Source organism: Acanthochromis polyacanthus, chromosome 6 (genome assembly GCF_021347895.1).
Source record: "Acanthochromis polyacanthus isolate Apoly-LR-REF ecotype Palm Island chromosome 6, KAUST_Apoly_ChrSc, whole genome shotgun sequence".
Classification (NCBI taxonomy): domain Eukaryota; kingdom Metazoa; phylum Chordata; class Actinopteri; family Pomacentridae; genus Acanthochromis; species Acanthochromis polyacanthus.
Window position 1 is genome coordinate 42,668,742 of NC_067118.1, and position 12,127 is coordinate 42,680,868.

General features: G+C 41.8%; 3 protein-coding genes across 3 annotated transcripts in view; 1 reads left to right on the forward strand and 2 right to left on the reverse strand.

Annotated features, from left to right (window-relative positions):
* Positions 1–429: 429 nt before the first annotated feature.
* On the reverse strand, positions 430–6,265 carry LOC110956781 (PRELI domain containing protein 3B-like). Its single transcript, XM_022202491.2, has 6 exons — positions 6,052–6,265; positions 4,179–4,347; positions 4,007–4,096; positions 3,755–3,825; positions 3,499–3,601; positions 430–2,215 (listed from the first exon to the last, which is right to left on the reverse strand). The coding sequence occupies exons 1-6, from the start codon at positions 6,081–6,083 to the stop codon at positions 2,099–2,101; spliced, it is 582 nt and encodes a 193-aa protein (XP_022058183.1). The 5' UTR covers positions 6,084–6,265; the 3' UTR covers positions 430–2,098.
* Positions 6,266–6,390: 125 nt separating this feature from the next.
* Positions 6,391–8,514, forward strand: atp5f1e (ATP synthase F1 subunit epsilon). Its single transcript, XM_022202492.2, has 3 exons — positions 6,391–6,559; positions 6,859–6,980; positions 8,325–8,514. Coding segments are annotated over exons 1-3 (243 nt in total). The 5' UTR covers positions 6,391–6,440; the 3' UTR covers positions 8,327–8,514.
* Positions 8,515–8,706: 192 nt separating this feature from the next.
* The window catches only part of si:dkey-11f4.7 (piezo-type mechanosensitive ion channel component 2), a 42,994-nt gene continuing 39,573 nt past the window's right edge, over positions 8,707–12,127 (reverse strand). The window contains exons 52-56 of the mRNA XM_022202488.2: positions 11,675–11,844; positions 11,157–11,273; positions 10,378–10,457; positions 10,017–10,242; positions 8,707–9,520 (exon numbers count right to left, since the gene is read on the reverse strand). Coding sequence (XP_022058180.2) covers positions 9,265–9,520; positions 10,017–10,242; positions 10,378–10,457; positions 11,157–11,273; positions 11,675–11,844 — 849 coding nt within the window. The 3' untranslated portion in view covers positions 8,707–9,264. The remainder of the gene's footprint in view (positions 9,521–10,016; positions 10,243–10,377; positions 10,458–11,156; positions 11,274–11,674; positions 11,845–12,127) is intronic.

Sequence of the window (12,127 nt, forward strand, 5' to 3'; positions counted from 1 at the left end):
GTCTTTTTTCCCCCAATCAGACTTGTCATTTTGATTCTGTTCCAGATACCTGTGACTGATTTATTTTTTCTTCATAAATTTCAGGTTGTTCATGATGTTTTGTAAAAAGATAATTCCTCAGTTGTGAACATTTCTGCATTAAAACAAAGGAACCATTAGGAGTTGGCTGGACTGAATGTGGAACCTAAACTAAGAGGAGTTTGACTCTCCTGAACTAGAAGAGGCAGATCAACCGTCAGTCTGTTGCACACACAAAGAGCATCGTTTTACATTTCCTTTAGCAAGTGAACAAACTGCAGAAAGCCCTGGAGCTCTCTGACACTGGATGTTAACTTTCCTGCTGGTTGACAATCAAAGCTGCAGAAACAGTGACAGCGCGTCAGATGAGGAGGATTTCAGGATTTTTTACAGAAACACACCTCCACCGTGTTCATGAACAATGGCATCTCTTTATTCTGAAACACTTCTGAGTGCACTAGTTAGCTTCTGTTACATGTTCACATTCTTGGAATGTAACACCACCAAAATATAAATAGAAGCCTATTTACAGCCACGGTTCTTAAAAATGTTCCCCCATAGAAAAACAACACAACAAGTCACACCTCATTCAGAAAACGAGACACTGTTACTGACAGACAGAGCTGGACGACAGGTGAGATGAAGCCACAGACGGGTATGAAGAGGACGGTGTGGAGAAAGAGACGTAGAGCAGACGGAGAACCTGGAACACTCCTGATGCTGCTGAGCTCCACTAACGGTTTAACGCTGGAGAACTGCTGGAGTTCAGCACAAACCCCTGCGATGTAAACTGTCAACGGTGAAAAGAATCGGAGTATTCTTCAAGAAAATGATCAGGACGCTGAGGAACCTGAGAGTCCATGAAATAAGCCGGGGAACTGCTGCGTAAAAACTGACCTGCTACTTGCACAACACGGCAAGCTAACAGCCTTTAAAACCAGTGTAACAGCCAATTGGAACATAAATAACACCGTCTACAGGCGACTAGGAATACTGAGCAGGTTTAGTCACAAATAAAGTGTTTTAGGGTGTTAGATTGGTGCAGTTACTTCCATCTTTACATCTAATATAGGCACTGTCAGCGACCCTGAACGCAGCCTGCAGGGCTAATCCTACAACACTGTGGTGAACAACAAAAAAATCTGCTCTTTTCAAGGACTTTCTGCCACCGAGTGATAACACACATGCTGATAAGTTAAACATTCAAGTATTCACATTCTTATACTGCAACACTTAACTGCACATCATCAGAGTGAGAGAAAAGAGAAAGAGAGACCGAGAGAAATCAAATATTCTTTCACCAGAACTCAACCAGACAGCAGTAAGAGATTAAATGAAGTTAGAAAAGCAAAAACACCTCCAGGACTTGGTTTAAATGAGTTGAGACTTCACTAAACTTCATCGGTAGCATTCTGGACGGCTGTGGACCTCTGGATACTAAAACTGTCGCACTTTGACCTGGTACTAGTTCTGATCCAGCAGCTTTTTCTGTCTGCTGTCGGATTACAGCTCCAGCGGTCTTTTCAAACTGTTCAGACAGCAAAGAATGTCTGCTGCTTCTGTGCTTCCATCGTCAGATAAATATGAGCATGTATTAAAAACAACAGCTCCAATAAAACAGGAGAAAACAGCCTGGCCATGGATGCAGGTTGTAACTTAGTTTTCTATCCTCTTACAGCCAGTCTGCGCCGGCAGATTTAGGTTTGGAGATTTTTGGTCGGTTCCAGCTCAACTCAACGCATTTCTGAAGTTATGATGAAACATTAAAGACAGAGATAAAGGAAAAAAAAACAGATGAAAACAATGTGATGATGCGGAGGCACAGTGTGAATCTTAAAAAAGAGCTTTCACATCACAACACAAAGTTCTATGAGCTTCAAGTGCTGTCCCATTCAACCCTGTTAGTATTTAACCGTCATCAGCTCAGCGAACAGTGGTCCAGTGACAGACAGACAGAGGGAGGGGCTGTGGTCGATAGGCTGCTGGCAGATGAGGTGAGACGTCCCCTTTGAGGGGAAAATGTCCGAGAAGTCCATCGGTTCATGATGGCGGAGGAAGAGGAGGAGGATGAAGGCCGGGATCATTTGTCTGCAACAGCTGCCGCCATGGGGACCCGGATGGTACCACGAGCCGTCGCCGCCAGCTCCTCGATCTCTGTGTTCAACCTCCTGATGACCCACTCCATGGCCTCCCGACCCTGAGACAGACAGACGTGTTAGCAGACAACAAGCAGGGACAGGATGGAGGACAGGTCTGGACATGAAGTCAGGGAGTCACAGGGACGTTTTCATTCAGCTGTTACGGTGGTATTAGGACTCATTTACAGCGTAAACACGGTAAAAATAAAATGATAAAAGGCAAAGCAGTCCTTGAAGCTCAGTGCAGCTGTATTCATCTATGATCACAGACTACACTGCTACTAAATAGAACCGCTTGTAACGGCGAAAAGTGATCTGAAATAAAAATAATGTATGTATACAGAAATCCAAATATAGAAAAAATGAGCAAAGACAAACAAACAAAAAACTACAACAAATTTTAGAACATAAAAACATAAAGCTTTCATTAGGCCCACCAAAAGGGATCTCTGTTGTCTTATTATTCTGTTGACATCACTGTAAACTAGACCCTCCAGAAAAACGTGATTATGTGATCGCATGAATCCCCTCATTAATCACCAAAATGGGGCCGATTGTGCAGGGGTCAATTATTTCCCAAAAGGCCGCATAATCCCCGCAAAACAGCGCATGATTCCCACAAGAATCTCACATTTCCATGAAAAAAAAAAAGGAGAAATATGCGGGTCCCGCTTGATTTCACAATTTCCGCATAAAATGAGAAAACTATAAACGATATAAATGGAGTTGTGCGTTTTTATGTGACGCCCGGCCTGACGTCATCAGTTCATTCACACACACACTAGAAGCACGAGCTGATGCGGAGTGCAGCGTTCAGAGACGAAAAACAAGAACGGTGAATACTCAAAGATCACATTTACCTACGAATATTTCAGCCAGAGACCGGGCAAAACAGTACCCAGATTTACTGCACCAAAGTGGGGGGGAAACTTTTTTGCACCCCGTGCAACATCGTTCTGGAGCACCGAAGAAAACCAACCTGAGAAATTTGTGATTGAGGAATGTTTAAGTCCTGCTTTAGCTGATAATAAATGAAACATTGGCAGCACTTACTGTGATGTGTCTGGCATGTAGTATGTCTGTTTATCTTTATTTTGCTCTTTTTCATTCAGTGGTAGCCTAGTAACAGGATGTAGGAGAAGAATCTCCTTTTTTCCCAGTTCTTACATATTTTGCATATTTTGCATATTTCACAACTATTCGCACACTTTGCAACTTTCCGCAATTTCCCCGCATAAAATGGCATAAAAACCCTGCATATTTATTCGCATAATCAAGGATTTTTGCCCGCTTTTTTCTGGAGGGTCTAGTAAATGAGGCCTTAGGCTGAAAAGTTCCTCACCTTGCCGGCGTTCACAGATATGGTTTTGGCCATGAGACCCTCCAGGTAGCTGCTCAGACTGACGCCTTTCACACTGATCAGAGCCTCCTGTGTCAGCACCGTCCTGAACATAACAGACAGAAAATAAACAGGGTTTAATCTGACAACTAAAAGGACAAAACGTTTTGCAACTTCAGCCCAAAACACTCCGACCTAAACAGACCCATGTAGGACAGAAGAGAACCAAAATAAGAAGAAGAAAACACGGGTCACTTACTTCTCTGGGTCCTGTGGATGTGGCTTATATGTGAGCTTCTCATCTACAGAAACCAGGTTAGTGAAGGAGATCTGAACAGAAAATAAAGCAGGGATTACTCTCTTACATCACTCAACACTGCAAGGCATTTCCATTTAAAGAGTACATTTACAGGTTCAGGATTTAATTTTCCTCCTGTTTTAATGCTAAAAAAACGCATAACTGAACGTCATTTCAGGATCCTAAAAAGTGGTATTTGTGGGTCCTACTCACGTTTGTAGATTTGAGCTCAAAGGTCTTCTCTTTGGGGTCCACGACTGAATGTTCCTGGACGTACGTGCACGTTCTCGTTACCCCAATGATCTGCAGGAGGAAGAGGGAACTTAATAATACTACAGGTCAGAAAGTAAAGAGTCCTGCAGCTCAGGCTTTATCTTTAACTTACAGACTTGGCCATGGCAGGAAGCCCCCACTCTGTGCTCAGCAGTCTGGTGCTGTGTAACCGTCCCTCTGTGTCCACGCTTCTGTCCAGGACGTCCACACCGAACACACTGGGGTTCATGGGGTTGGGGTACTTCTGCATCGCCGCCTTGGTCACCGTCTCCCATGGGTGGCTGTTAAAACGCATGTTCATATTTAGAAACAGGAAGTTCTTAGAGGACATTTCATGTCATAGCACCAGACTAAAGATGAACATTCATGTCATGACCAATGTGGCCCAATGTTTGCTTCAGATTATTTGGTGATATGAGAGCTTTAAAGATCCAGTCTTAATCTGAACATCTAACAGACTCATTTGACTTTTAAAATCAGGAACAGTGGGTGCTACTGTTGCCAAATAACGCTTAACATCTCAAACCACATTAACTACATCTGCACAGTCATTTCTCATCCAGACTAGTTTAGACTTCTGCTTTTATCTCACTATAAAGTTATATTTATGCTGCTGCAAATAGTTGTCCCTTTGTTCACATCTGCTTCCCCCAGAGACCACGTAGAGTGCAACATGAAATTATCTTCCATCTGAGATTAGAGACAACATATGAGGTTTCTCCTTGCATGTATGATTTCAGCCTGATTTCTGCATCTATATAAATAAGAACTGCAGGAAACGTGAGCCTATTGTTCTGCAATTGTAATAATTTATCACCATTTTCCTCTTTCAGTATTTACTGTAAACTACAGCACTCACCCTAACCTATAATATTCACCCTAAACAACAGCATCCGCCCTAAACTACTATTTAATACACTAATAAACTACCTAAACTACATCTTTCCTCAATATGCTTCATGCAAACATCTCTTAAAAATAATCATGCCTGTTTCACAAATTATAAACACAACATTTACCAAAATGATGGAGCAGAAATAATAAAATCATCCTTTCTTTTTACATTACTGACACATTTTGACATTTGAGGGTGAACATGTGATTGAACCGCTGCAGTCAGTGAATCACATGAGAAATGATTGGTCTCTTAGCGCATTACAACGTTAAAAAAAAAAAAATCATCTTTTGCACATTTTCCAGGCTGATCATCATTATCATTATCTTTGATGGAGGACCAGCAGCAGCCTGTAGCCCAGCAGGCTGTTCTGCTGCCGGGATGGAGGAGGAACGCCCCCCTCTGTACAGACGTATCACCACTACGTTTTTATCTAGAAACTTCCAGAACTGGGCAAAAGCAGAACGATTACTATGAAGCATTTCTAGCTTTCTATGGAGCAGAAACAAGAAGAACAGACGCGGATGGTGTTATTTCCATCATCATTTCCATCCTGTCTGTCCTCTGACAGCCCGTTATGCAACATTAGCGGTACATAATGTTAAACTCGTGAGCGGATTCAGCTCCCGTGATTAAACCGTTACACGTGAAAAACACATGAATCCACTCACCTTCTTGTGGATTACATGTCGCTTACATCTTAACGAAACAACTCACTTAGCTAAGTAACGACAGCAGCATCCTTTAGCAGGAGTTAGCTTCGAGGCTAGCAGCGATAAGCTAACCTCAAAAGTTAACTAGGCTAACAGCAAGTAAGTGCTAATATACACAAATACGAAATAAAATGTAGTCACTTGCTAAAAACTGGAATTATTGGCGAATATATTAAATATTGTGACCAACATTCAGCTACTACCTCGGTTAGCCGAAGGCTCCTTGTGTGGAGTTACCTAACTTCTGTGTAACCTTAGCGGCTACATGCTAACAGCTGCGACCCGGACAGCCGCGAAAACTAAACACACAAAAGGGAAACGGGCAATTTAACCGCCATCTTTGTAAAAGACATCACTTCACACAGACAACTACTCACTTGAAAATGTGCTCTGACTCCCAGATCTTCATTTTTTACAGGCTTTTCTGTCAGGGCTCGGGAACCGGCGACTAACGACAGCGTGACCGGAGTGAGGAAGGAGGAGGAGCCGGAGGAGACGCCTTTAGTAGCGGCCTCCGCGGCGACGCTCCCCCTGTGGTGGCAGAAACAGCCGTTGCACTCAGTCTGCTGCTGAAATAGCTGTTTAAAGTCTCATAATGTCCAAAACTATATTTCTTGTCAGTACATTGCATTCCACTTAATCGTTGTTATAAAAAACAAATTCAGTTGTCTATTTTGTAATAAATGTCATTGATCAATAGTAGATTGTGTCATAGAAGTGTAGAAGTGTCGTAGGGCGGGACAAGTGGCATTCACAGCTGTCAATCATGATTACGCTTGGGGAAAAGCCTGGCGTGCCTCACAGACGTCATCACGCAGACATCCAACCTGTCCTTGAAGCTACAACAAGCAAGATGGTCGCATACTGGAGACAGGCAGGCCTAAGGTAAGAAAACAGGAATAAATGGACGTTTGAGGAAAACATTTAGTGGTAAATGTTGACTATGTCGTTTTCTGTTACAATAAATGACTATTCCAACAAAGTATGATTGTTTTTTTGTTGAGCTACATAGCTAGTTAGCATGTTAGCTTCTCCAGCACATGCATTTAACCTACAGCAGCGTCGGTAGCTACCAGTAGTACAAGATGTGTTTTAATTGAATAAGTGGCTATGCTTGTGTTTTATGTTTTCATTATTGTCAGCACTGTTTATCCTTGTTGCTAACCGGTGCGTCCTCTCTTCAGCTACATTCGCTTCTCCGCTATCTGCGCTAACGCAGTGCGGGCTGCACTGAAGCCGCAGTTCAAAACCGAAGCAATAAAAGCTGCAGAAGCCAGCGTCAAAGTCCTCAAACCCAAAACAGCATGTAAGTCATCCACATATACACGTATACTCTACTGTTCAGGTCTTACATCATGTTCCCTTACAGCTTGCATGTCGAGCAGAGGGCGCTGTGACATTGAGCGGAATGCAGGCTTAAGGTTTTGGTGCATAAAATGAACGTAATTCTTCTGCAGAATATCCCATTAGAAGGCTGTTTTACTAGTTATAATTACTGTTGCAAAATCATTTAATATTCACCACAATACATGGGTCAGTATATAACTGAGGGTCTTTTGAAGTCCATGGGATATATCTTGCATACATTTTTATTAAAAGTAAAAAGAAGTAGTGGATTTATCGCATGTCAACAGGTTTACAACAGTAGCTTTATAAATGACTTTCATTTTCAAGTTTACTCAATTGTATATGTAATATTTAGAAGAGTTTCTGTAAAAATGTCATGTGGTGTTTAGTTGATTTTAGGCTTGAAAACGGCGAAAATGTCAAGTCTGCAGTTATATATTGACCCAGATGTTGTAATTGATGGTGAAGCTACCGTTGTGCATAAATGTTTATGCACCTTATTTTGTGCCTCAGTTTCCTGAAAGTGTTTTAAGTCATAAAATAGATTAGATAAGTCTTAAACTTAACTCCGCCTTTAAAATTCTCAACATTATATTCTGTGAAATTCCCAAATACCTTAAAATCAGAGCTGGATGATACAGCTGAAACACTGATGGGTCAGTGAAGGCCTTTGTTGCACAAATATTTAGGCACAAACTTACCTGGTCAAGATGGTGCTAGCTTAGTATATAAATAACAATGTATCAAAGTCAGTCTTGGTCTGAAAGTGTTGATAGGTTTTATACATTAAGTGTTATAAAGTACATTAGGCACCAGCCGTAGGTTGCAGTTGGAATGGATTGAACTTTACATGATTTATTTAGACAAATTAATTTCCTCTCCTTACTAATTAACTCTCCTGGAATTAAATTTTTGTATTGTTGGAACTTTAGAAATACTCTTGTCTTGTCTTAGACCTATTGGTTTCAAAGCAGATCAAAATATTTTATTCATTTCTGTATCTGATGGTGCTTTTATATGAAATGCATTAAAATTCCAAAAAGTGCTTTTTTTTTTTTTTTTTTTTTGCACTTTCCTTCGTTGCTTTTTAAAATGACTGTCTGGGCGTTGCCTTGTAAGACCTGGGAGGTGATTTATTTGTTCTTGCGTTCGAGAAGTTAAATGTTTCCTGTTGAAGTAGATAAACTGTAAAACCACAGTGACTGAAATGAGATGCTTTTATATTCTATTAGCTGTGTAAAATCCACTTCCATCAGGGTACGTTCCATAATGCTCCTGTGTTTCTGCTCTGTTTTCCCTCCAGGATGTGACACCCTGATGTAGATAATATTTTCCTGGGCTGCTGGGATCCTGTCACCGTTCTGCACAGCGTGGAGACGAAAGAGAAGCTGGATAACAGCGAGAAGACGCGTTAAAGACGGGGGACCTGAATGAAACTGCTTATTTTCCCTTTGATTTGTAATTAAAGTTGTATTAAAGATGGATGTCGGACATACAGCTTCCTTGTATTTTCTTGTTGGGGAACACCAGACAAAGCGTTGCAAAATGACACACGGAAACATTTGTCTGACAGTTTTTATTTTGATACAAATTGATGCAGTCGTCTTAGTCATATACAGAAACATGGCATTTACTGAGGTATGTGTGTGTTAATCCATGACAAAGTCACTGATTTCACTGTCCTAAAAGTCTGAGGATGGGATGTCAGGGTGATGTTGGACCAGTAGAAAGTCAAATCGAAATGCATGCACAGCCCTGTTAGCTAGAAATAAATGAAAGCAACAAGAAGAAAAAAAACATTAGATTAAGAAGCGTTCAGATCAATTGCCTCCTGAATTATCTTAACTTGTAACTGGTATTTGTAGGATGGAAAGTACTGCGGTTTTACTTTTTTTAAAAAGAGTTTTAGTGTCCGCTGACAAACGTCAGGGAGATAAAATGCTCAAAAATGACCTTAAATGAAAAGCAGTGAGTCAGTATGAAGGTTTGAGATGTTTCTCCATTAAAATCAGTTAAATAAGCAGGGACTTGTATCGATCCGTTTGTGAAAAATTCTCTGCTTTCCGTGTCCATGAAGGTCAGAGGTGAAGAACAGCGGGGTGTAAAAGCCTCTTGGTCAGGTTTCATACAGCAGGGGTCATTTTCTAATCCTACGTTCACCCCACTGCTCCGTTATTTGATCAGATACGTCCACTCTGAGTCACCTTAATGTCCAGCACTACCAGATGTTCTGCTGCTGAGCCCTAGCTGTCTTTCTTCTCTCTGGTCATCTTGATCATGGTCTCTGGTGATCTGTAGAGGAAGATGAGTTTCTCGAACAGAGTCTCCTCCAGCTCCATCTCTCCTGTCTCTCGGACCACGAAGATGTCCGTGCAGAGCTTCAGGACTCTGTCGACGCAGGGCAGCTCCTCGAACATGATGGACCTGGAGATCCCGTTGAAGAACTCCCTCACAAACTTTCCGATGACCAGAACCACAGACATGTAGAGGCCGACGATGCTGCGGAGAAGAGAGAGTCAACAGGGTCAGATAAGGCTGCATAAAGGAGATGCATCCATTTACAGTTGTAAGAGGGTCTTAAAAATAGATTACAGCTTTGAAAATCTATATTTTTAATTTATTAATCTTCTTGCAGTCATTTTCTATGATTTGCTCGTGTTTAAAGGTGCTGTAGATTGAACCACTGCAGTGATCTCAATAGCAGGGAGTTCTAAGAAACACGTTTAAAATACTCAACAGATGAGTACCGTTCCAAATATAAAAACAGTCCAGAGTACAGTTTGAACATCTGTCATAAAATCATATCGTTGACTCTTTGAAATATAAGATTCAAGCCCTGCAAACTTTAGCAGTGATCTACAGCACATCTGTTAACGTCAAAACACAGCAAAACACTCAGTCTGAACACATTTGATTGTATCTGTTGGCTGCATTTAAGACCTGGGCTGTGTTTACATGATGACGAGCTTATCTGCTGACGTTTCTCGCTACCTACCCGTGTCCGGCCAGGAAGCCCAGACTGGACGGGCTGACTTTATCACTGAACACCACGATCTCTATGCTGTGACACTTGTGCTCAGTGGAGGTGAGAACCGGAGAACACTCCTCCACCACCCACCACTGGTCTGCATCCTTCTCTGACGTGTCATTGACCTGCTGGAGTTTAATGGACATGGGTCTGAAGAAGGACAGCGCATGGAGGTCCGGACGCTCCGACAAGTCTGAGGGAAGACACGCAGGGGTCGGATTAAAACCTCACTAAAGCTGAATAAAAAGAGCACATAAGGACTGCCAGATGAGTTCCTTTGGGTGTTCTGAGCTCACCGTAGGGTTACATTATCTATAACACCACTCACCTACTTTCATCCTCGTTGCCATTTTGGACTCTGGTCCTTTGGGACCCCTGATGAACTTTGGCAGCAGAGAGTTAATGATCCTACAGGACAGAAAAACAGAATGTATTTCAAAGTTAGCACAATAATTTCACACCAAACCTCTCCCTGAGCTACTTGTAGCAGTAAGTTACATTTCCTCTGTTCTATGTAGAAAGACTGAGCTGTGTGGTGAGGTGAAGGAACCTCAAGGAGTTCTCAGCCCCATCAGGAAACGTCACATGAAAAACACTGTTGATTCTTGCATTGTTTTTCAGTATAGTCTCCTTTCACGTCAGTAGACTTGATCCACCAATATTCAAGCATCCAGGTGCATTCAGCTGCTTCTGACACCTGGAATGTGTGGACGGATGCATTTTCCTGGAGCAGCAGCACACAGTTTTCCTTTTCCCTGCGATTGCTTCTTTATTAGTCCCCGTTAACGATTTGATCCTTTTGCAAGAAGTCTGTCAGGAGCAACCCCTCACTTTTCAAAAACACAGAAGTCGTCATCTTGCGGAAAGATGCCGTCTGTTTGAACTTTTTGGGAAAGAAATGAGGAAAAGCATTTGAGTCTTTGTGAACAGTGATGTAAGACTTTATAGTCATCATTTATGCCCCAGAATAGGAGCTATGCCTCATGTTTCCAGGTGAGATGGAACTTCTTGAAGCACCCTCATCTGTTCATCTGTTTCTAGCACGTTTCTTTGATTTAATGGTGCTGTTTTGAAACACCAGCTGGTTGTGCACTGACTGAGACTCACACAGGTTTGCTGCTGTTGCCTTTGAGCATGTGGACGATCCCTTCCCTCAGGACTTTGTCGTCAAACTTCACCGTGTGTTCTCCCACCGTCTCTGCGTTCACCGATATGGATGCATTCCTGAGGGTCATGAAAGGGGAACAAGTCACAATCTGAGCTACAAAATGATTTCAAAATGTAGTTACTGAACAGAAATACACATAAACGGTGTTAAAGTAAAAATGAAATGATACACTATGGTGGACACATTTCTGATAAATATAACAATAAATAGAGTAAATGCACACGTTTGATGCACATATTTATGCAGGTAGAATCCATGTTTAGATCCTTTAACACGTCAGCTGCTTATCTTGAAGGTTTTATCTCAGTGAGTTGAATTATTTTTGAGAAAATTAGTGTTATTTTTATCACTTGTAAATCAAAGAGGAAGAAACTGTCTGTAAGCACTCAGCATTGAGGTGTACATGAATTATCTCCACATACGTGTTCTAGAGGTCTCTCTGCACACACTGACTGACCTGAGCAGCGTCCAGCGTAGCGTCATGTAGATGTGTGAGGAGTTGCTGAGCTCCTGGATCATGGCGGCTCGACTGGCCGGACTGATGCTCCACAGCAGACTGGCATCGCTCTTGATCTTAGCGACTACAATGTCCTCAGCAAAGTAGTTCATGATGAACTGCATGGCAGCCTGAACGGAGGAGAGAGACGTCAAGAACGGGATTAGATTTCCACTGCGGTGTTTTAAAGAGACATTTAAACTGTCTGACATCACACCACAAACAACACGATGTTCCGAAAAAGAAGGGTTCAGTGGAGATAAATACGCTATAAATATATATTCATTACATTTCTATATTTACTCTGTAGCTATGCCAAGATTTATATTATCATAGGAAAATAGAAACTTATTTAAGGAGTGTTTTATCTGTTCTGTATTCTGGTTTTCTGTAACTGAGTGGTACTCCCTCTCA

Excerpts from the sequence above, each read along its gene's own strand:
- LOC110956781 (XM_022202491.2), bottom strand. The coding sequence starts at position 6,083 with ATGAAGATCTGGGAGTCAGAGCACATTTTCAA. Across the intron at positions 4,097-4,178 it reads TTCCTGCCATGGCCAAGTCT|ATCATTGGGGTAACGAGAAC; the intron begins GTAAGTTAAAGA and ends TTCCTCCTGCAG. Across the intron at positions 3,826-4,006 it reads TTGAGCTCAAATCTACAAAC|ATCTCCTTCACTAACCTGGT; the intron begins GTGAGTAGGACC and ends TTTTCTGTTCAG.
- atp5f1e (XM_022202492.2), top strand. The coding sequence starts at position 6,441 with ATGATTACGCTTGGGGAAAAGCCTGGCGTGCCTCACAGACGTCATCAC. Across the intron at positions 6,560-6,858 it reads TGGAGACAGGCAGGCCTAAG|CTACATTCGCTTCTCCGCTA; the intron begins GTAAGAAAACAG and ends TCCTCTCTTCAG.